A 22,275-nucleotide genomic window follows, 5' to 3' on the forward strand; every position below is an offset into this window, starting at 1 on the left:
TGTTTTAATAATCTTATGGCTTACTTTTCTTACCTTTTTTATTGCAGTATGGGGAGAAAGCAGAAGCAAATTTCGTTTTAGCTCCCTTTTGCAACGATTTTTTTTCCCCCATTGACAGAGACAAGAAAAACGCGTACAACCACCAGGACAACTGAAATAAAAATAATGAATAATGATAAATAATGGACGCCTGAAGGAGTGCACATCATCAGCAGCTGCAGTATGAGTCACTGACAGCGGCGGCGTCGAATAAAAACTGTGCTCACATCATCGTGACCAGTGAGAGTCAAGTGGGCGGGACATGGAGTCCGAGCAGCTTGTGAAACTGCTGCTAGCTAGCCTAGCCTAGCTGCGGCGGCGCTGCTGAGCAATGACACGCTTTGATAGAGAAATGCTCTTCCAACGGGGCACCGCGTCTCACCACCGAGGCTAACTCGCTGGCGTGGAAAAATTCACTGGCTGCTAGCTCGGGTTCTGGACATCATATTCCCCCGCACATTCCGGGTCCAAAGACTGTGCGACGTGTCTACACATTCAGTATCTACCCCCCTCCCCTAGAAGGAGACCCGGAGAAGTGGCGGCAAGGAATCCGGTAAGCGGTTGTGTGTGACTGGGCTTGAATCAGGGAGAGTTGCCGCTGACGGTGTTGCTATCCCCCCCTGCACCGATGTCCCTCCAGAGAGCTACAGGCTACTAGCTGCTGCTGCTGCTGCTGCTATTGCCGCATATGCCGAGTAACGTTTTAACTCTCGTCAGCTAAAAGCTAACTATTAACCCAGACAAGCGGCAGTCTGTCGCTCTGCCAACATGGCCAAGCACACTGTTATCCCGACCGGGCTAAGACTGCAAGGCTAGTCTGCCACTTAGCAGTCCTCTCCCTGCATTTTTGTGTGTTTTTCTTCGTTTTCTTTCTCCTCTCCTCCTCTCCTCACAGGTAAACGTTAGCCAAGTTGTACAAGAGACGAGACACAGTTCTGTCTGAATAGTGAAAAGGAGAAGGGAGAGGATGAAACTCCCCCAAACACATCGTGAATTTAGCCTGGGAAGACGAAATGAAGCATAAAATAAGAAGGCAGCCTTTTTTTGTGTGACGACGTGCGTTCACGTACTCTTAAGTTTGCGCGAGGTGTGTGAAGTCAGCAATGCTGAAATGGCAGTTTGTGTTTTGCACAGATTTGAACCACCAAGTCACGACGAGGGGGACACGTCCCCCGATATAAACCGCCTGTACTGGTATTAGACATCTTTGCATACTGACGGTGCCTTCGCCCATTTCCTCTGCGGCTTTTAACTGACTCACGATTATGTGACAATATTCTCGTGAAAGGTGGTGGCACACAAGCTCCCTGTTATTGTTCAACAACACTCCCAATATAAATGCCGTGCTGTGTAAACGTCACAAAACCTCTGTGCTAAATGAAACGGCTCCTGTTTTGTTCCCTTCCCTACTGCTTCTTCTGTCATTTTCACTGAAACTGTTGCTATCTAACACAATCAGTGCCAGACTAAATGTCAGGCCTCAGCAGCACAGGGGGCGGTATGACTGTGTAATGGTCAATAGTCTCTTGGGAGGGGAGAGTTTTTGTTGCAGAGCTGTGCTTGGAAACAATCAGGTAATTATGGTTTGGGTAATTTTTTTTTTCCATCTTGCTAATATTAACTTGGAAATGTGCGAGTGGTTGTGGCTGAGCGGTTCAAGGTGGCAGCCTGTGTGTGTGTGTGTGTGTGTGTGTGCGTGTGTGTCTTTCCGAATGCCACAGATGTGTGGAGGGGGTGGGAGGCTTGCAGCTGCTGGATGGTACAGTTTCTGTAATTATTGTCGCACTGACAGGCCTCTTCACAGTCTCTCATTAGGCTTTCAGGGAGGTGAGAGAGACATTTGGTCCTCTGTGGCTCTTTGTCAGAGCGGACAGGCGACAGTCTGCAGTTGGAAAGGGGTTCGAGACCCGCTCGAGGCGGGATAGGACTAAATCCTTCTCTTGTCAGCCAGGCGTCTTGATGCTGTACCCATGTGGCTCCGAGGAACATCCATACCGTGTGTATACTTGTTTTTGAGTCAGAGAGCCTCCGATAGCACTGCTGCTCGGATGCAGTGATGAAGTAATGTTGTGGATCTGCAGTGATGAGCTCTTCTTGCACGGGGATTCTCCTCCTGCTTCTCCCTCCATGGCCTCAAGCAGAGGAATACCAACTGTGCATTTTTGAAAGCCAAAAAACTAATGTGGCTTAAAATTTCCTCAGTCAGATTGGGAATCTGGTCTCTCCCACCCCCACCCCCCCATCCTCTCTCTCTCTCTCTCTCTCTCTCTCTCTCTCTCTCTCTCTCTGTGGGTTTTATTGACATGGAGGGATTTTTGGAGACTCTCTCTTCTCTTTTGCCGTCTTTCGTTACTCCATTATTAACCTAATCGTGGTGACGGCTTCCCCATTTTCTTTCCGATTTGCATACTTTCTGTCAGATGTTAATTTCCTCCTTTACTGCTCGTGTTTGCCAAAGCGTTTAAGCAGTTGCGAACAAGGCAGTGTGTATGTATATAAGCAAAGTTGAAAGAGGAACTGTGCTTTTTTTTTTGAAACCCACGACAAGATAACACCTTTCTAATAACATTGTTTGAGCCATTGTGATTAAAAAAAAATAAGCTATAGATAGCTCCTAATATGCTCCAAAGCACTCTTCAAACACTGTGCACTTGGTGGTGACAGAATACTTTGAATCCATCTCTGTGAAACGATGTGACGTGGGGACAGAAGACTATTTTAATCTGACTTCCTCATGAAGAAGAAGAGGAGAAATGTGCCGTTTCTTTCCTCTCTTTATCATCGTAGAGTGTCAGATGGTTTGACAGGGTGAAAATGAGGATGTGAGCTCTTGCAATTTGGGCTTTTTGTCGTGATCACAGCATTTGTTGTGTAAACTTAGGCAAACAGGAATATACCTTTTTTTTGTTTTGTTTGTTTCTTCAGTGCAGAAAACGCCCACGGCCCCAGTTTTACTGGTGATGTGATCAGCCAAGCCATCTCGTGCGTAATGTGGTAATATCATCATGGTGTGTTCTAAAAAAAAAAAATGTAGGACAGGACAGGAAGTCGCGGAGAAAATAGTTGGTTAAAAATAACTGCAGAACAATAAGAGACAATGCAGGCAATGGATCCAAAATGACAGGCACAACTGTCTGATTAAGATGTGCACTTTTTATGTGCCCGCGGACGTCTATGCCAGGGTCTCACTTGGCAGATATGACACTTACTCAGCAGCTGCGTTTAATATCTCTTGGCAGTATTTCAGATGGTCGCCGCGATCGCCCAGCACACTTCTTTCAGTGTTTACACGGAGTTCCGGCTGTCACATTTGTGCAGATCCTGGATTTCTGTGGCGTGGCCGTGCGACGGAATGCCTCACGCTCTGGAGACGCTAATCCGCAAGTTCCAACACGTGGCCCCTCGTAGACGTGTGTCCCTAGTGGCTTGTTGTGACAGCACCCCAGGGCTCATATTTGCCTGGATATGCAAAGACCAGGAGGAAGCCGCTGTATCCATTTCACCTCTCGTGCACACAGCGGGAGATTATTATCCGCTGGCTTTCGGCTGATTTCCTATTTTGGCTGAGTTTGCGATGGCACACGCAGCTCCGGGCAGATTGTCTGACGTGATTGAGGTCGGACGTGGATCTTTGTCTCTTCCCCTCCCGATTTCTCAGAGCTACTGCTGGTTTTTCTTAGCATGACACAAGACCAGACCACAAACTGTTTAATCACATTGCGGCCTGCCTTTGATCCCTCCCTTACGTTAACGTGCATTAGTCATCGGGGAGAAATCCACTGGAGCGCAGAGAGATTGAGGTAAGTTGGTGAGATTTATTTTGCTGTGGCCTTGATCCTCCGACTGCTTGGACATGGCCGTTGCTGGATGTGTGCAGCTGCCAACACATGGTCCCCGATGAGCGATATTTGGCACGGATGTAAATTCGTAGGAGAGATTACAATCCCCTAACTTTTCTGTCACAGAGGTGAGGAGCCCTTGCAGGCAGCAGAGCTGATTTCCTTTGTAAACCTGCTTTGTTTTGGTTGCATTATTTAAATGCAGCCACAGTGTGGATTCTTATAAATAATCACCATCAGATCTATTTGCTATTATTAGCAAGGAACTGATTTCATCGAGCAACTGGCTCGCAGCAAACACTTCTGCCCTGTGTGTTTGTCATCATCAAGCACTTGTGAGTGACTATCGCCGGGGACGACGAGCCAAATGAGGTTATTTTTCAGCAGCTCGGTGGAGTGTGGCACCTCATCCTGTTTTCCAGTCTGAAAAATAACAAGTCAGATGGCCGCGGCCGTTCCTCTGTGGGTTTGCACGGTTGCATCCATTTCTGAGGGGGGGAATATGTGGCCACGACAAATGAGGAAGTAAAGAAAAAAAAAAGGGGGAAGCGCAAATAGCTTTGAACCGCGCTTATTTACTGATCAGTGTCTGGCTTTCTTTTTGTGTTATGAAAATAAGTGAGAGATTAGATTATTTATATACGATGGATGTATAATTCTAATATTATACAACATATTACAACTCAATATACCTAAACAGCACGAATGTAAAGTTTATGTTTTAATTTTTCAGAACAAGATTTTTTTCCGTCTTATCAATGATTTCTTCCCGGAGATGTGCTGAGTGTAGTGATAGTAGGTCAGCCTACAAGGCGGCGTGCAACATTTGGCATTAGCCGCTATATGGGGGAGATTCTCCGGCACTTCTCGAAGGACACGAGCGCCGTCTATTTTTGGCCACTCTCAACTGCTGAGGGTGATCCCAGGGGGGCGAATAGCCAACTGCTTTCACACAGTCATGAGAGCCTCTTCATGCTTCAATATGTTCACAGTTTTTTTTTTTTTTCCTTCCCCAGTACAACTCGGGTTGACACGGATCTTTCGATTGGGGTCCATTACACGCACCGCTGCAAAATGGAGACGAGCTATCTCTGAGCTCATCTGACAAGAAGCGCAGCGCCTGCCGCCCGTCAGATTGCATCACTTTCCCATCATCCGGTCACTCTTGTGTCCACACTTCCTGTCTCACAGCTGGCTCGCCAAGTCTCCCATGACCCGTTGCTGCGATGCCGCTGTTTAGTTTTTGAGTTTTTTTTTTTCCCCCTTTTAAGAGGAATCTGGGACAGCTGGGATGAGACGCCGTCCCACCGGGTTTCCGCTTCTCCGTGTTCCGATGAGCGCACCAAGTGTCCGTGGGCGAATTAGGACGCCCCCCCACCCCACCCCACCCCAACCAACCCCCCACGGCCAAAATGTGAGAGTTTGGTGCGGGCTTGCAGGAAGGGCAGCGGTGCCAGAGGGGATGAATGGCCAGCGAGCACACAGAGCACATTCCAGAAGGCCGCAGAGGCTGTGATTTTAGCAGGCTGTCGCAGGGATTAGGTTACTCTGTCTGCCTCAGTGTGCTCACGCCGGTGCTGTCTTGGTGCCTCCGCCGTCCTGGCCGGCAGAGGCACGCTGTCGGCGCCCGCTGTGAGGAGCTACAGCTATCCATTGTCATAGCCCACGGGCTTGTTTGCACAACTCGGCATACGGACAACTGATAAATAGTAAGGCCGGACTCCACGTCCAACACTAACTGCGTTTTCCATGACCCCTAGAATTGCGCAAAACCTAAACATCGCAATTAAAAAAACTGTTAATGGAAACACCTGAACCTCCTAAAAGGTTTTGCTGCTCTCATGAGGTGTGTTTTCAGGCGTATCAATATAGAGGTATATCACAAAAGTGTCATGGAAACACTTTTTTCGCATTTACACATCACCAGACGTGATATACGGGGTCACGTGACCAGTTCACTTCAAGTGATAATGGCGCGATATGTTTAGACGGATGAGGAGATGGAATATTTTTTACAAGTAACCAAAGAGAAAAATGTAACGACCATTCTTGAAAGCAAACAAACAACAAGAAAAGGCAAACTTAATTGATTTTGTCAAAATTTTTATAAGAAACGCTTTTATTTTGCAAAAAAAATGCAATTGAAATGCAGCTATTAACAAAGAACTGTTCCAGATAAAGAGCTTCTGCATATAAAATGGTCTTTATGTAGAATCTCTTTCGCTTGCATTTTCAAATGGGCCACTGGGTGTGCTGTTGTTTTTTTTTTTTTAAACTGAGGGTGTGCATGTGCTTGTGCATGCATGTCCCAGAAGCAGTTTGCCACAGCAGCTGTTGTCGACAGGATGCGGTGTTGGTTCATAGTAGCTTGCAAACTGCATCTCTAACACACCATTGATATGTAACTGTTGTGGTTTGCGGTCCTCGCGCCGGGTTCTTTTAAATGAAGTTGACCTGCAAAATGTCTTCATGTGATTGGAAGGCCCGTCTTCTCAGTCAAGCATGTTTGCATGACTTGTTGCAGCAGTGGTCGAATAACGGAGTCTCACAGTTGACGCTGTGTCAGAAGATAGAACGTCTGTCTACTGTATCTGCTTTCCTGGCATCGCTTTTTGGCTGCGTATCTTTTGTTGAAGATTGCTGATTGGCTGGAACGGTGTTGTGCAACTCCATGAGTCATTTCTTTTTACTTTCTATTTGCAGACCTAGTGCAAAGAATAACCTTTTTCTTTTCTTTTTTTAGGTATGTCAAAGCTTTTCTGATACTACTGACTGCCTTTTTATTTCCCTCAGTGTTTACTTCTTGAAAATATCAATGTAACATATTACATTATAACAAATGGCCTATTGTCCTCTGTAACACGTCATTCGTTAATGTGTTTTCATTCATTTAAAATAGTAAAATAGCGGAAAGCTTTTACTGAAACTTGACTATACTATAAAGTGAACCCTATGGTCTGTTGTATATTTAGCACCCATTCATTCTTCTCCGCAGCCGCCATAAAGGAGTTACCCGTTAAATGCAATACCTTTCCGAGTAGTTTGACCCCACCTGACCTGGTTTTTAGGAGCTCTGGAGTGTCGTGTGGCCTGAAATTGTGAGATTGGCTCGGAGCATCTGTCAGCAAATGTTCTGGCGCAGCCTCACGGTTGCAGTGGAAAGCCGCCGTGGCGTTAATGTGCACTTTTGGTGGCAGTTTGGGGAAGTAAGACTAGGATGTGGTGTGTGCTCTCTGAAAATCTGCGGACAATGTGTGCAAATCATACCATCTCAACATTTGCAACGAGCTTATACACAAGTGTGTGCAATATTACAGCACAGTGTGTTGACATTAGCGCTCCGTGAAGGTCATACGTTTATTATTTGCCATGTCGGTATTGAGAGCGTATAAAGAAAGGAGATACACAAGGGAGGGATGTTGTAAAAGACGGAGGAGCACATTTGCACACATTACAGCTTGTTCCGCCCGGCGACCCGGCCCAGCTCAGGGAGTGAAGAGATTGTTGCCTTTGTCTGGTTGAGAGAGGCTGCACTCGAGGAGAGTAAATCAACCCTTTGTTTTGGCCTGCCGCTCCCTCACATGTCTCCCACTCTTCATTAATTTCATTAGAAATGCAAAGAAGAGGCAGGCGGCGAACGTGCACTGACGTAAAACCACAGCCGAAGCGCAGCACGGTTGAGTTTTACCACGTGAGCGGCCACAGCGGTGGGAAAGTAGTTCAGGTTGCTACTGTTCACTGTTTAAAGGCCCAGTTGGGGACCTTGATATCACTAGCTGTGTTTCTATTAGCCCTAGAAGTGTGCAAACACTAAATATCGCAATAGAAAACTGGTCATGGAAACTGCTAAACTTGGAAAAACCTCTCAGATATTGCTAAAAGGTTTTGATGCTCTCGTGTGGTGGTTTTTCAGACGAATTGATATCGAGGTCTGTTGCAAAAGTGTCATGGAAACACTTTCTTCACTTTGAATCGCAATTGTACTTTGTCGAAGTTTTAGAAATATCGCTTTTATTTTGCGAAAAACTGTCATGGCAACGCAGCTACTCTTGTAAACTGTTGTTGCGTTTGAATCCGTCCTTCGTCCACCAGTCGCTCTCTCTCTCTCTCTCTCCCTCTCTGCCCACCCGCCCGTGTTTTTGCGAAGCGTTTACTTTGCGGCTCCCGGCCAGTCACGCCGTACTTCTCCTTTGCCACGGCTCCTTAATGTTTGCCTAAGATCAGGTTCAGGGGGGCCGAACTCTCGGCCAGCTGCAGCTGAAACTAAGACGCCGCCGCTGCTCTGGTCATAAAAAAAAAGAAAAAAAAGAAAAGAAAACCTCCCTGCTGCAACCCAGGAGCTGTTGATCAATGAGGTCAGTGTCTGCTCCTGAAGGTGAAACGCCATCCGCTCTCATGACATCAGAGCGCCGCCGTGCGATTGCCCCTTCACGGCCGTGCCGGTCACAAGACCTGCCGCTGCCTCTGAATGTCGGCTGTTGTCAAACATAAACAACTCTTGACGGCACTTTGCAGGATGTTGAGTTTAAAAAAAATAAAATAATAATGGGCAGCTCGCTCTCGCGATAAGCGGCAGCGGCGCCGCAGACAATGGACCCGTGTCTCACGAGGCCTATCATGTCATCTTAGCATTGGCATTGGGCTGCACACGTGCAGTATTCCGAACAGTGTCTCGACATCATCAGCTCTCTGTGAAAGCTCAGCATCCGGACACGGACACTCTTCTGACGCACAGCGGAGCTCCTCTCTGCTTCCCTTATTAAAACAATCTTTCGCAGTGTTCCTGTCTCGCCGCTTCACGTTTGAAGCTCCACACAATAGACAATAATTGGAACGTCCTTTGGAGAGGAAGTCCACCCCCCCCCACCCCCAGGCCAGCGGCCGTAAGAATGTGGAGCTGTTGGGAGTCGATGTTGAATAAAAAAAGGAATAGTAATTTGTATCTGTTATTGTAAGAGCACAATTGGTGGTGGCGGGAGTTTATATGCGAGGAGACTGAACTGTTGGACTGCTGAGTGCTTGCGTTTGTGTGACGAGGCCACGTCGTGACATGAACGAGGAGCTTCCAGGTCACTTCAGCAGAAAGATGAGTATGTTTTCGAGTGTTGTGATGTCATGATTTTCTTACGCTTCCCCCCCCCCCCCCCTCCCTTCCTTTCAGGTCAACAGACGTATACTGGAGCCCTTGAAGTTCTCAGCTTTGATGCAGAACAGGTAGAGTCAGCAATTTTCAAACTTTTTTTTTTTAAAGACATTTAGTGCCGCTGCTCCAGCGCTTAATTGTTATGTGGGACGCAAACAGCAGGAGCGAAAATTGGTTTAATTGAAAGACAACACTTCAAGGTTAACTTGATTGATTGATTGATTTTTTTTACTGTCAGAATTCCTCCTGAAATTTGTCTTGCATCAGAAACGTCTGTTTTTTCTACTTACAAGAAATCCCCACGAAGCAAATTCCCACAATAATACAACATATACAAAAAAAAAAAACATAACTCAAAACATTGCACAAGATATAACGTAAAACAAAGTATAACATCAGACATGTAATGTGCTTTACAAAGCAAAACATCAAAGTGGTTGTGGTGCCTCCAAGTCCCTATACTAACGTTTATTTAACATTTTAATAAACTGATGTATAAAAGAGTTGCCCAGTCTGTTTAATCTCACAAAAAAAGGAAGAGATGTGAAGATGGCACTAACAATAACAAGGTCCAAGTGGTCCAGTCAAACCAGTCACATAATCAAATAACATGTAGGCAAATAAATATTTCCAGCATGAGTTCACATTTGAGCATATTCCAACAACAGTTCCTTCCTAAATCTCTTTTTAAAAACGGACTTTTGGGGACACATGTACAGTACATGTTCTATGTGTCGGGTCGGACAAAGTCTTGCATGCTAGGGACAGCAATCTCTTATTGTATGCAGCTTTACAGATTGGCTCAAGTGTTTGACCTACCATCTTTGAGCAGATACTTATCAGTCTCACCAGTTGAGCTTTATGTTGCACTAGCCGTACCCGTAGACATCAACTCTCTCGTCTCCAGTCCACGTATTGCAACATGACGGAAGAGGTGATTGTCATCGCCAAGTTCGACTACATGGCCCAGCAGGACCAGGAGCTGGACATCAAGAAAAACGAGCGCCTGTGGCTGCTGGACGACTCCAAGTCCTGGTGGAGGGTCCGGAACGCCACCAACAAGACGGGCTTCGTTCCGTCCAACTACGTGGAAAGGAAAAGCAGCGCCCGGAAAGCGTCCATCGTCAAGAACCTCAAAGACACGCTCGGTAAAATGAAACAAATCCTGTACTATTTTGCAAGGTTGCCGAGGATCCTCGCGCTATTGAAAACATGCTCGGTGTGAGTAGAGTTGACTTGTTATGCTTCCTCGCTGATCAGCAGCTCGTGTGAAGCAGCGCTGATGTTGAAGAGGCAGTCACGTATCTCAGTTTCTCTCTGGCGCACAAGTCGACCACATTCGCCACTGCCGATCTGATTGGTGCAAACGGCAAGCGGTGTTTCCTTCTTAATGTTGCACCGAACTTGCAGCTTCAGTATGTGACTGAAGTCTCTGCAGCACCAGAGTCGAGTGCGTGTTGCTGTTTGTCGTTCTCCACTGACGTTTTGGTGCAGGTAAGGCAACGGTGCCTCTGGGCATTTACCCCAAAATGTATTCATTATTGTAGGTTCTGAGCTTCTGCTTGTATTGCCTAAAAATAGAATTATATCTTCTTTTCAAGCATAATAAACCTCTCCACTGTCTGTTTGGGCAATAGCTGCTTTTGTTTTTGCTCCTTTTTCGTCTTTGCTTTGACAACATTCCAGTATTTGTGGGAAACGCCGCTGGCCGAGCTTACGCTGTATCTGCTTCGTGCAGTCGGCGGCGGCTGAGCTCGGAGACGTGACGTCTCCCGGGCCTACTCGCGGCGGCGGCGGCGGCGGCGTTTCCTTTTCCCTGCGTTTAGTCATGCTGCCGCGTCTTCTCGGGAGGATTGTGTCAACCGTGCGGCAGCGCTTTCAAACGACTGCGAAGCCGAATGAGAAAGGAGGAAGCCCGGCAGCGTGACAAAAGAGAGGCAGCCTTATCTTCCCCCCCGCTTGTGTTTGTTGTGGTGACGATGACAAAGTGGTGCAAAGGGCGGCTCATGTGAGAAACTCCCTCTTTCTCCCCCCCTCCCCCAACCCCTCCTCCGTCTCCCCCAACCCCCCAAGTCCCAAAGTTGCTTTCTTTTTTTTTTTGCCCACATGACTCTGTGTGTGTTTGTGTGTGTTTGTGTGTGTGTGTGTGTGTTCACTCCCAGGCACTGTGAGCCAGAAGTGTGTCATCCGTTTGAAACGATATCACGCGCCGCAACGCTTGCAGAGCGCCTTATCTGTTTGACATGTGAACTACCGACTTCCTGTCGGGCCGAGACGCTGCTTTTCTTTCCCAAAGATGTGAGCAGTGGTGCTGCTGGTGGTGGTGCTGCTGGTGGTGGTGGTGTTGAGACAGTGTGGTTTTGAAATGCTGCAACAAACACGCACCGGAAGAGGCACCCATAAGCGGCTGCTGTTTGGTCGCGCTGGGCTGTCGCCTCAACACTGCCCCAACAGCTTCCTTCCCACCTTTCACTGCTGAAATAACCGCGCACCTCAGTGCCCACACACACACTCACACACACACAAACACACACGTAAATAAGGTACATCAATATGTTTTGCCCTCATTTGGATTTTTAATTCTCATTCAGGGCTCAAGTGGAGCAGATCATTTATAATAAGATAGATAGAAAGATAGATGCTTTAATAATCCCAAAGGAAATTTTGCTGTCGTAAAAAAAAATAAAAGGAGACAAACATAAAATGGCAAATAGGGATGCAAATTAGCGATTAATTCATTCATCGCTAGTTGATTGACCTTATTGATCCATTAACGACAAAGTGAGAAGCGCCGATTTTTCCTGAGAACCTAAATTTCACAATGAAAAATGTGTAAGAAACACAATTATTTAAACCTTAAAAAATGTTGAGGGTCCACTGTTACCCATTTTTACATTAGACAACATTAAATTAAAAAAAAAAAATGTTTCAAATTAGCTTGTTCTGGGTATACACCATGTCATTTAACAAAAAAAAAAAAAAACGTAATTTTTTTTGTTCGATTGATTGCAACCAATTTAATTTAATCGATTAAATTCTTAATCAACAATTAATCGATAGTTGATCATTAATTGTTCACATCCCTAATAGCAAATAAATAATGCAACTCTAAAAGGCAAAGTGCAAGAAGACTATGGCACTATATGATTTTAACTCCCTGCTAAAATGATGATTCATGGGAAGGTTTGAGGCAACGCCTGGCTCGGGGTGTGGGTGTCACTAACGCCGAAGTGGCGTCACATCCCTCCGTGACATCACTAAAGGTTTCATTTAGTGCTGAGATTTTCAGTAGTTGTTTTCTGAGAAGTGGCGCGAAGCAAAGAAGGGGGACTTCGCTCACATACTAGAGTCACTTTGATTATTAGTACTGCTACTGATATGAAAGCCCTGGTGGTGAAGTTTGTCTGTGTGGTTTTGTGTGTACGTGTGTGTGTGTCTGTGTGTGTGTGTGGGAGGACAAGAGGAGCAGCATGAAGACCACACTTTCATATGATACGTGGGAGGAAATATCTATCTCACTTCTTTTTTTTTTTTTTCTTTTCTCCCCCCCTCCCTGTTTTATTTTTTGTATTTTCTTTGAGTCGGGCCTGTTGCTGGGTGTGGAGTCGTCGTTTGGAAGAAGGCTCGAGCGTACGATCTCGCTCGCAGTCGGCTGCTTTTCAGGGCCTCGCGTTTCCTGTGTTTGTTGTAAAAGTTGACGCACGTCACCGCAAACAACAGCCGGTCATGTGACCGTCGGTGTGCTGACGGTGCACCCCACCGCAACCAGCGCACACCTCTCTCCTGGGCCACGTTAGAACATCCCTCCGCTGCTCGGCATCCAGCAGTCCTCCACTTTCCCTCTATCTCTTTTCCTGCATCGCTTTTTTTTCTTTCTCCTAGCCCGAGTTCAACCCCTCCCTCCCTCCTCCCTCTTTGAATCCGTCTTCCCCCTTTCCATGAGGCCTCTGTGCCTCTGCCTTCCAGAGCTCCACCGGAGGCCTCCTCCATGCCGCGCCCTCATTGGCCGAGCCCGGCCACATGGTCCCGGGGAGTGGGCCGCCCCTGCTCCACAATCCGCCCTGCTCTCAGGGTGTTCACATGGAATAGCTCCCACAGCTGCAGTGGTGAAGAGCAGAGGGGGCGAGAGAGAGCGAGAGAGAGAGAGGGAGAGGCGGCGGCGAGCCCAAAATGGACATGGCTAACCTATTCAAACATTTCTTCCGTGAGTTTTTCCCGACTTCTCTCGTCTTCTGTGCCTCTCTTTCTGGGAGTTTCTCTCGCGCTTCCACACAGCGTGTGCTACAAATAGAACCGGGTGGCTTTTCTTTTTTTTTCTCCGTAGTTGGAGCTGTGTGATCTGTGAGTGTGCACAAGTGGCTTGTCAAGGCAGCTGGTTGTTATTTTTTCCTTTCTGACTCTTTCCTTTGATAGTTTCTCACTCTAGTCTTTCTTGGTTTCGCGACGTAATTAGAACAGGCGAGAGGCTGATCTTTGTTTTTTGTGCTAACATGTTGTGCGGGCAGAGAGAGGGAAAGAGAGAGAGAGAGACAGAGAGAGAGGGTGTCTCAACAGCTTTTCAGGCAGCGTCTGACTGGGTGGATATGCGTTTTGAAAAAAGGGAGGAAAAAAAAGAGCCCTCCGCTGAGCCGAAGCCTGTAATTGGCCCAGCAGTCCCTCTCTGTCTTTTTCTTTTAAACACACAGTAATCCTACCTCGCTTTTTTTTTCTTTTTCTTTTCTCCCCCCCCTCTCTCCTGCTAGCGTTTGTCTTAGCGAGTGGGTCGCAGCCCCCCCCCCCCGGAGGATTACATTATCATGCTTGAAGACCCCCTACCCCCTCCCACCTCCCCTCCAGCCGCGCTCTTTCACCCTGTTGCTCGATATCTTCGAGTCGTGGGGTGTTTGTAGCAGCCGGCCGGTTCTGGGAGGGGTCACCCCACCGGCGGTCGTGAGCTACAGTGTGAGGGGATGTGCGGGGCACTACTGTAGAACACTGTAGGCATTGTGCAGGCAGGCAGGCAGGGAGGGAGGAGAGGGGGTCTTCCCACTGATTGATGGGACGCCGGGCCGACGTGTCGGACACCTCGGCCGCTTATCGCAGGAATGTCGGCGCAGATACTCCACAGTCGAGGCAACACGCTTGTTGAAAAGGCGGCCAACACCCGGCCTTGTCGTGACACTTTGTAAGTGTCCCGTCCCTACGTGTAAAAGTGTGTCGGCCGTGTGTGTGTAGCTGCGTTTTAAATTCTGACAAAGTACAATTGCGATTTGCAGGCTTGAATGGCCCTTGAATGGCGTGAAGCGCATAAGCCGTAATTCTCGTCAAATCTCGTCCCGCGAGATTTACGAGAATTACATTTGCGTTTGTTTGTTTACGTTTGTTTGCTGTCGAGACTGGTTGTTACGTTTTTCTCTTGGATTACTTGAAAAAACAAAAACTATTTCCGTCTCCTCCTCCGTCCAAACGTGACGCGCTATTTTCACTTGAAGTCAACGTCACGTCCGGCGACGCGTAAATGCGAAAAACGTGTTTCCGTTGACACTTTTGCGATATACCTCTATAGGAATACGTCTGAAAAACCACCTCATGAGAGCCTTAAAACCTTTTGGCCATATTTGAGGTTTTTCGGAGTTTAGGTGGTTTCCATGACCAGGTTTTTATTGCGATGTTTAGATTTTGCGCAATCCTTGGACACGGAAACGCATCTTGTGTCTGTGTGTGTGTTTGATCCAGGTGAAAAGTCCCAATCGGGGGAAATAGATGGATGGATAGATAGATAGCTGTACTTTATTGATCGCAAATTGGGAAACTACTACTGTTGCAGCGCGAAAAAAAAAAAAAACAGCACACAAAACAAACTATACAGTAGTTACAAAAACACTTGAATCAATCTATGTACAACAAAGACGCAGGCGAAGCGTAGGAGCCTGCAGCTTGTGTAAAGTGAGAGCCGCTGCTCTGCCGTCCTGGCCGTGCGTCCCCTCCCTACTCGCTTTCCTGTCCCTCGGCCTCCCCGGCGAGCGGAAGCTCTAATTTGAGCCACATTTCTCCCTCGAAGCTTTTGGTGGAGAGCGGGCCGCAGAGAGGAAGTGAGAAGTTTGAAGGAAGTTGAATCATTGTGCCTGGCTCGGCTTGTCCACTGCACTTTTTTTTTTTTTTTTTTTCCTCTTCCAGGCCCCAGCTGCTTTTCTCCGTAACTCTGCTGTCCCCACCCCCACACCCTGACCCCCGGATGCAAAAGACTTGTTCATAATTAAGAGTACTCGGGGCAACTTGTCAACATCCCCCTCCAGGCCCGCTGTGGTGTTTGTCACCAGCGAGGCTCTTCACTTCTTTTTTTGGTTTTGTTTTGTTTAGTTGTTTTCCTGGCTGCTCTTCCTTTTAAGGATTTGCTGAAGAGGAAGTGAGCATTTGGCGCGAGCTTGCCAGGACCGGCCAGGGCCGTAAACATGTCAGAGAACACAGCAGCGATGGCTCGTCTTGTTTTCCACCAAATCAGCAATTATTCCTGCTTTCCTTTTCTGTTTGTCTACTTTTGATCAGCAGGAGGATTTTTTTTGCTAATAGATGAGCAGGAAACGGTGTTTTGGTTCCTGAGAACTCAGAAGTTGGAGTTGAGTTTTCTCAACTGTCCTCGTGATCCCCACCAGCCAGTCATCTGCCTCCGTCCTTTTCACCGTCCTCTCTCACCCCGACTCACTTTTCAGCCCTTGCTGTAATATGTAATCAGTCATTATCCAAACATTGGCATTGGCTTCTCACAATCGGAGCTTGTTTGTCACGGGTTACGATCAGTAATGACGGGGTTTTATCGGAGCAATTACGACGGCGGTGACCTCACGCACCTCACTGTTATCTCCTACACTTATTGTGTCATCTGTTTAAGATTTAAGGTGTCGTTATCAAAAGCATGTTTATATACACTACCAGTCAATAGCTTGGACACACCTTCCCATGTCATTTCCTACACTGCAAATAGACACTGAAGACATCAAATATGTGAGCAAGTTATATGTACCGGTAATTATGCAGCAATGAAAAACACATTCAATGACTCTAAATATGCTTTTTTATGAACGGTGGCTAGTTTAAAGAATTTAGATAGAAAATGTTTGAGTTCTTTTACACTTCTGTTTCTTACATCATTCCACGTGTGTTCACATGTAGTTTTGATGCCTTCAGTGAGAAACTGCAATGTCAACAGTCGTGAGAATGAAAGAAAAGTTCTTCTATAATCAGGGCATCCAGCTCCGACTAATCCCTTCGGGTTGGTTTCATGCGATGAAAACAATACGTTGTCACTACTATTTTAAAGCACACGCACTGGAAAGCGTCACATTTTTAACTCCAGCAACGTAGTAGTCACATTCAGCTGTTGTCCCTGACGATGTTGGTCACCGGGGGGGGGGGGACCACGTACGCAGCAGACTCTCCAGATGTGGGTCACCGGAGGAGAGGTGAAGAGAAATGGGTCATGAGAAGGGGCAGCCGGAGAAGGAGGAGGGGTTGGCGGTGGTGCCGGTGGGGAGGGGGGGGGGCAACTTTGTGTCTGACCGTAAAGTAGTATTTACAAGTGGAGAGGCGGTTACTGGAATTTGAAAGCAAATTATTGATTCCAGCGCCGGTAGGGTTTGTACACAAGAATCAACAGGCTGTCTGGCAGGAAGAGAAATGGGAGTCTCTTGGACAGACGAAACTGACCTGGTGGCTGCCGGCTGGGTTCTTCTTCTTCTTCTTCATCTTCATCTTCTTTTTTTAATCTTAAAGATCCAATGTTTAAAATCTTGCGGGAAGCCCGCCTGACAGAGCGTTTTTTATATTTAGGTCACTTTAGGTCAGGCGGGCTTTCTTTGAAAAAATAGCAGTGCGTGATGGCAGCCAACTAGAAGCGAGAGCCTTATTGTGCGATGTACACTACCGGTCAAATGTTTGGACACATACTTCTGATTGAATGGTTTTTATTTCATTTTCATGACTATTTACATTGTAGATTGTCACTCAAGGCATCAAAACTATGATTGAACACATATGGAATATGCATTAAACAAAAAGTGTGGAGTAACTAAAAACAAGTTTTATATTTTAGATGATCTAGAATAGCCTGCCTTCATAGAAAATCTAAATAACATAACATATTGAGGTATTGAACATTTTTATTTTTTCCCACATTAATCCACATATGTAAGTCGTATATATGTATTTACAGTGTAGAAAGTAGTAAAGATAATGAAGAAACAGGTGTGTCTAAGCTTGGGATGTCAACAATTAATCAATTCTCGATTAATTGAACATTCTTTACACGGTTAGTTAATATCATGATAACAGTGTAGTGGCAGGAAAGAGCAATTCACCTGTAGATACTGTGATGGTCATAATATACATAGAACAAGTTACTTTTAAACAACTTTAAAAAAAGAAAAAAAAAAGTTGACTCACTTTACACATTTTTTTTTATTGTGAAATTTAGAGTTTCAGGAAAAATCGGAGCTTATCAATTAATCGTTTGCACACTGGACCTTTAAGAAGATTTTCCACGTCTTGATTGAGGACGTCGCCCTAAGAGGCTGACCAGTGGCTGAGAACATGCTGACTCGTTCTCATTTCACCTCCGCCGTACGGCTGAGCTGGGGGTTGTCGTGTGTCGTCACATGTCTGGTGAAGCCCGGTGACACACCGTCGTCAGACGCTGAATTGCCACGGTAGCGAAAAAAAACAGAACGCCGTGTGATGTGAGAGGCTGTAACCTCACCGATGATGGCCGCTGCTACACGGTAATTAGGCAGTCTGACTTTAATTGCGATTCAAAATCTCCTCGGCTCGAGCAAAGTCTTATAATTTGTTGTTTTATTTTTTTCTCGTGAGTGCCGCCGGCCGTCGCTGAACTTTTCCAGTTGTCGTGCCCCCCCCTCCCCCACCTCGCTCCAGGGATGTCCACAGCTTCAGACAGCCTGACGCGGGGTGTTGTCGTCCGCAGAGGAAGAGTCCTGGAATGGAGGGAAGCCGAGGGGTCGAAAGGCCTCGGCGAGACAATGGACGGCCGCTCACAGTCGGCAGGACAGAATTAAACAACCAAACAAGTTCTTTTGTGCCTCCGGCGGCCAGCTCACCTCTGAAGAGTCACTTTTCTGCTGCTCGCCGGTGATTGGAAACACAAAGCGTGAAAAAGTTTTGAAACTTTTTGCACGGGATTTGTCACACCGAGGCTCTTCAGCCGCCGCCCAAGTTGATTTACCGCACGGCGTGACGCAACGGCGCTTCCTTCCTCTGCGTCCCCCTCTCTGAAAACACACAGGGAAAAGCGCCTGACGTCCGACAAAGCAGAAAACTTTCCAGCTCATAACTCTGCAGCGTGTCTGACTTTCTCCCTGAAGGGCAACCCCCCCGCCCGCCCGGTTAGCCGCCGAGCTAACGGCCCGAACTGAGCTCCTACAGGCCTGCAGATGTATAGTTGGTGCAGTGTGACACTGCCCAAGGTCAAGGGAGGTAAAACCCATGGTGGCCGCTGAGAGGAGGACTGCGAAGGAGCTGTGGTTGTGCAGACTTGTACTGTATTTTTAGCCAGTCACTGTTGACTTCTTTGAAGCTTTTTTGCGTGTTTACATCACTGTCAGCTTTTTCTTTCTCTCCTTTCTTTCTATTTTTTTTTTTTTTTTTAAAGAATAGCGTGTCTGGACAGACGACGCTGCTGAGATATCGGCTGGCGAACTTGTTTTTGAAATGTTTTAAGGTTGATCTGGGCACATTTGGCTCTTCTGGACGGTTCCATCAGGTCTCAGTCGCACAGTCTGAAGTTTATGGCACTTGTGTGTCATGTTTTTGAAGCAATTATGCTCCCACTGCATCGTGTCCTGCAGTTGTCCAGACTATTTTAAGATTCAGTTTCTGCATTTGAAGCGTATTGTTCCAGAGGCTTTGCACGCCAGGTGGCTTGTTCAGTGTTTTTTGGCCCTAATATGGGAACAAGTCATTCTGCAGACTGAAGAGGATTCTTAGAATCACCGACTCAAAGAGTTGTCAGTGTATCAAAGCTTTTCCATGTTAGAAGGAAAAGCACAAGTCTCACTTCTTCATTTGGCTCTTTCTAAACGATCAGCTGTGCATCCCCCAAAACCACATTGTGTTGGTGATGAACAGATGCAGGCGCTCTCTGTAACCTTTATCCTCTTCGTTGGCTTGCGGCTCTGCAGGCAAATCCCAAACTTCCCTCTGTCATCTGGCGCCAGCATCGGCCGATCAATCTATTCAAATGTCGTTTGCTTTAATGCAAAGTGTTCGTATGACTGCAGCAGGAAGCTTTCAAATCTCTGCCGGAGGGGGGGCGTGGCGCTGATAAGGACTGGTTAACCTGGCCGCAGAGATAAAATAAATACTAAACTCGAAGGCTCAGTTTCCGCTTTATTTTTACAGGACTGACCTCCTTTATTTTTTATTATTTATTATTTTTTCCATTTTTGAATCCAGTGAGATCACTGCAGACCTTGCACACACAGTTGGATATATTAGGGCCACAAGAAGAGAAAAAAGTTAAGATATTTTTTTTTTCAAGTTTCCAACTCGTGAATAAAATCGTGAACGTGAAGTAAGTCAAAATGTCAAGAACAAAGTGAAAAGGCTCTGCGCGTAAGTCTAGTGGAGTACTTCCCTTTACACTAGTTTCCATTTTATTGTGGGTGAACTTTGTGGGATACACCTGTTTTTCTGCAGTTTACTTATAACTGTGGGTAACTTTGGTCTACTCGCCAATTTCCACTTTATTTGTGTCGACTTTATTCATGAAATTTCGTCCGTTTTTTTTATTGTTGACTTTATTCACGAAATTTCAACTTTATTCACAAAATTTCAAGTCGAAATGAAAACTTAAAGATCTTGTATTGTTTATTACTATTATTATTATTATTATTATTATTTATTTTTTTTTACGCTTCTGCACGGCACTACTAGACTCTGCTTCCACGCTCAGACATGGGCTCCTTACACTCTGTCTCGGAGTCTGTAGTTATGGACAGTGTGTGTGTGTTTGTGTGTCTGTGCGTGTGTGTGTGACTAATAACAGGGTCTACCTGGAAGCAATTTGGCTCTCAGCACCAGCATGAAATTTGTCTGCCCTGCCTGACTCACGGACGGGTTTCAGTGACGACTAATCCGCCGGAGAACAGACGCAGCGCCGCGTTGTGGCAAATTAGCTGCGTTTCTCGCTCCGGTAAATAAACACGAGCGCTTTCTTTCTTTCTTGTGTCTTTTTTATTTTTATTTTTTTTACCCCCAAGTCATCCCCGTCCCTCCCACTGCCCCCCTTCTCTAAACTCTGCCCTGCCTGCCTGTGTAATTTCACCCCCGCTGATGCTGGATCGTCGCGGTCCTCGGCCTCGGCGAGCGGTCCGGTCGCTGCTGACGTTGTGCGTGCGGCGTCAGCGTCTGGCGTGCCGTCATCACCGCTGAGGTCACGGGTGACTCACGCCAACGGCAACTGTGCAAAAAGTGCGCGTCTGTGTGTGTGTGTGTGTGTGTGTGTGTCCCAAAGTTGTTTTGCCTGCTCCTGCAACAGAAGCAAGCAAGAAAACAAGAAAACAAGAAAGAGCCGTTTATTTTCAACTTGGAATTTTTTCCCCCCTCTAGCCGACGAGCGTTACCACGCAGGGCAGAGTGGAAATTCCTGTCCGGTAAGACGGTGGGCCACAGGCCCTGCCAGAACTCTGGGAGCCAGCAAAAAGGCCAAAGTGCCTCGTAATCCTCCTCCACGCTGCTCTCCACCTCTGGGCTGTTTACACAAAGGTTGCCCTGCACTCCCTGTTCTTTCCCCTCAACTGCAGAAAGGAGAAAGAAAAAAACAAAACACAGAAGACTCAATCAGTCAGTGATTTTTTTTTTTTGTTTCTCTTTTTTAAATCTGCCAAGTGAAACGGCTGAATTGGGAGGAGTCGAAGCCGTTCAGCTGCTGCTGCTCAGGCTGCCAAGCGCAGGTGTCGGCTCAGACGAGGTGATTAGCCCAATTTGATGTCCAGCGTTGAAATGTGACCAAGCTCTCGCTCGTTGTTGCCCTTTTCAAAAGCAGTTGCAGCTTTTCAGACTGAATCGACTTCTTTTCGCCCACTCAGATTTTTTTTCCCTGTGCCTGTTTTCTAGTTGTTGTTATTTTTGTTTCCTCGGCACCTAAGCCTTAATCCTCAGGAATGTATTTGGATTTGGTGTGTGTATGTGCGTGTGATGAGTATTATGTTGAACAGGAATGATTTTTCAGCCCTAGTTGCCGCCCTGTTTCACCTCGCCGCTTATTGTCGTTGCCTGGCACGGCAGTCTGACTTCTCCCTCTCTCTCCCATTTGCAGAGATGCATATTTAATGATGTATCTTCCGATTTAGTTTTTTTTTTTTCCTCCTGCTGAGACTTGTTCCACATTAGTGGAATGTTTCTAAATAAACATAATCTTTGTTTCTATCCCTCCTCCTCTTCCCTTGCAGCGAATGCTGCCTCGTCATAAATCAGCTCATAGTTTCTCTGCGCGCTTCTGAAAATCTGCTATCACAATCCCCATTCCATATTCCATTATTCCATTCCTATACTTTGCCTTGGACGGCGGACGTCCCCGAACGGTGTCTTGGGACAGTCTGCACAAGTGAGCTGGCCAGCTTGCTTTGTCCTCAGCGTGGGGATATTTTTTTCCAAGGAAAAGCGTGCGTCCGGCTCGCGACGTGTATCTGGAAATGTCTCCCGTGAAGGAATGCAGGCCGTTGCTCCTCTCAATCTGCCTAAAAAGACAGAAAGTCGCATTTGTGTTTGTGTGTGTGTGTGCATCTGAAGCTGCGACGTGCACGACTCTGAACTGTTTGCGCTTCTTCCGCAGGGATCGGGAAGGTGAAGAGCAGGAAGGGCGGGATGAGAGACACGGCCTCCAACGCAGACGCAGACATGTACGCCGACAACGGCGAGCGGCTGTACGACCTCAACCTGCCCGCCCTGGTCAAGTTCAGCTACGCGGCCGAGCGCGAGGACGAGCTCTCGCTGGTGAAGGGCACCCGCGTGGTGGTGATGGAGAAGTGCAGCGACGGCTGGTGGCGCGGCAGCTACAGTGGCCGCTCCGGCTGGTTCCCGTCCAACTACGTGACGGAGGACGTGGACGGGACGGCGGGCGGCGGCGTGGGCGGCCCCGGCGACCCCGCCGGCTCGCTGACGGAGAAGCTGGCCGCTGTGGTGAACGCCACGGCCAACGGCAACAGGGTGCTGCACACGGTGCAGGCGCTCTACCCCTTCAGCTCGGCCAACGACGAGGAGCTC

General features: G+C 47.1%; 1 protein-coding gene and 1 long non-coding RNA gene across 4 annotated transcripts in view; one reads left to right on the plus strand and one right to left on the minus strand.

Moving 5' to 3' along the window:
* The first annotated feature begins 336 nt into the window (after positions 1 to 336).
* nck1b (NCK adaptor protein 1b) overlaps positions 337 to 22,275 on the plus strand; it is a 26,416-nt gene continuing 4,477 nt past the window's right edge. The window contains exons 1-4 of one of the 3 annotated variants that reach the window (XM_076050452.1): positions 337 to 592; positions 9,040 to 9,092; positions 9,929 to 10,169; positions 21,845 to 22,275. The exon at positions 21,845 to 22,275 is cut by the window's right edge and continues 321 nt beyond it. In XM_076050452.1, coding sequence (XP_075906567.1) covers positions 9,944 to 10,169; positions 21,845 to 22,275 — 657 coding nt within the window. In that variant the 5' untranslated portion in view covers positions 337 to 592; positions 9,040 to 9,092; positions 9,929 to 9,943. Of the gene's footprint in view, positions 593 to 1,589; positions 1,614 to 8,848; positions 8,948 to 9,039; positions 9,093 to 9,928; positions 10,170 to 21,844 lie in introns of those variants that run through there. The other 2 variants (XM_076050453.1, XM_076050451.1) reach the window with 2 other exon arrangements.
* The window catches only part of LOC142904383 (uncharacterized), a 12,472-nt gene continuing 571 nt past the window's right edge, over positions 10,375 to 22,275 (minus strand). The window contains exons 2-3 of the long non-coding RNA XR_012929388.1: positions 21,825 to 22,275; positions 10,375 to 10,493 (exon numbers count right to left, since the gene is read on the minus strand). The exon at positions 21,825 to 22,275 is cut by the window's right edge and continues 417 nt beyond it. This is a non-coding gene — a long non-coding RNA (uncharacterized LOC142904383). The remainder of the gene's footprint in view (positions 10,494 to 21,824) is intronic.

The sequence above is a fragment of the Nelusetta ayraudi genome, unplaced genomic scaffold, assembly GCF_046127955.1.
Source record: "Nelusetta ayraudi isolate G7.1 ecotype Tasmania unplaced genomic scaffold, CSIRO-AGI_Nayr_v1 ptg000127l, whole genome shotgun sequence".
Taxonomy (NCBI): domain Eukaryota; kingdom Metazoa; phylum Chordata; class Actinopteri; order Tetraodontiformes; family Monacanthidae; genus Nelusetta; species Nelusetta ayraudi.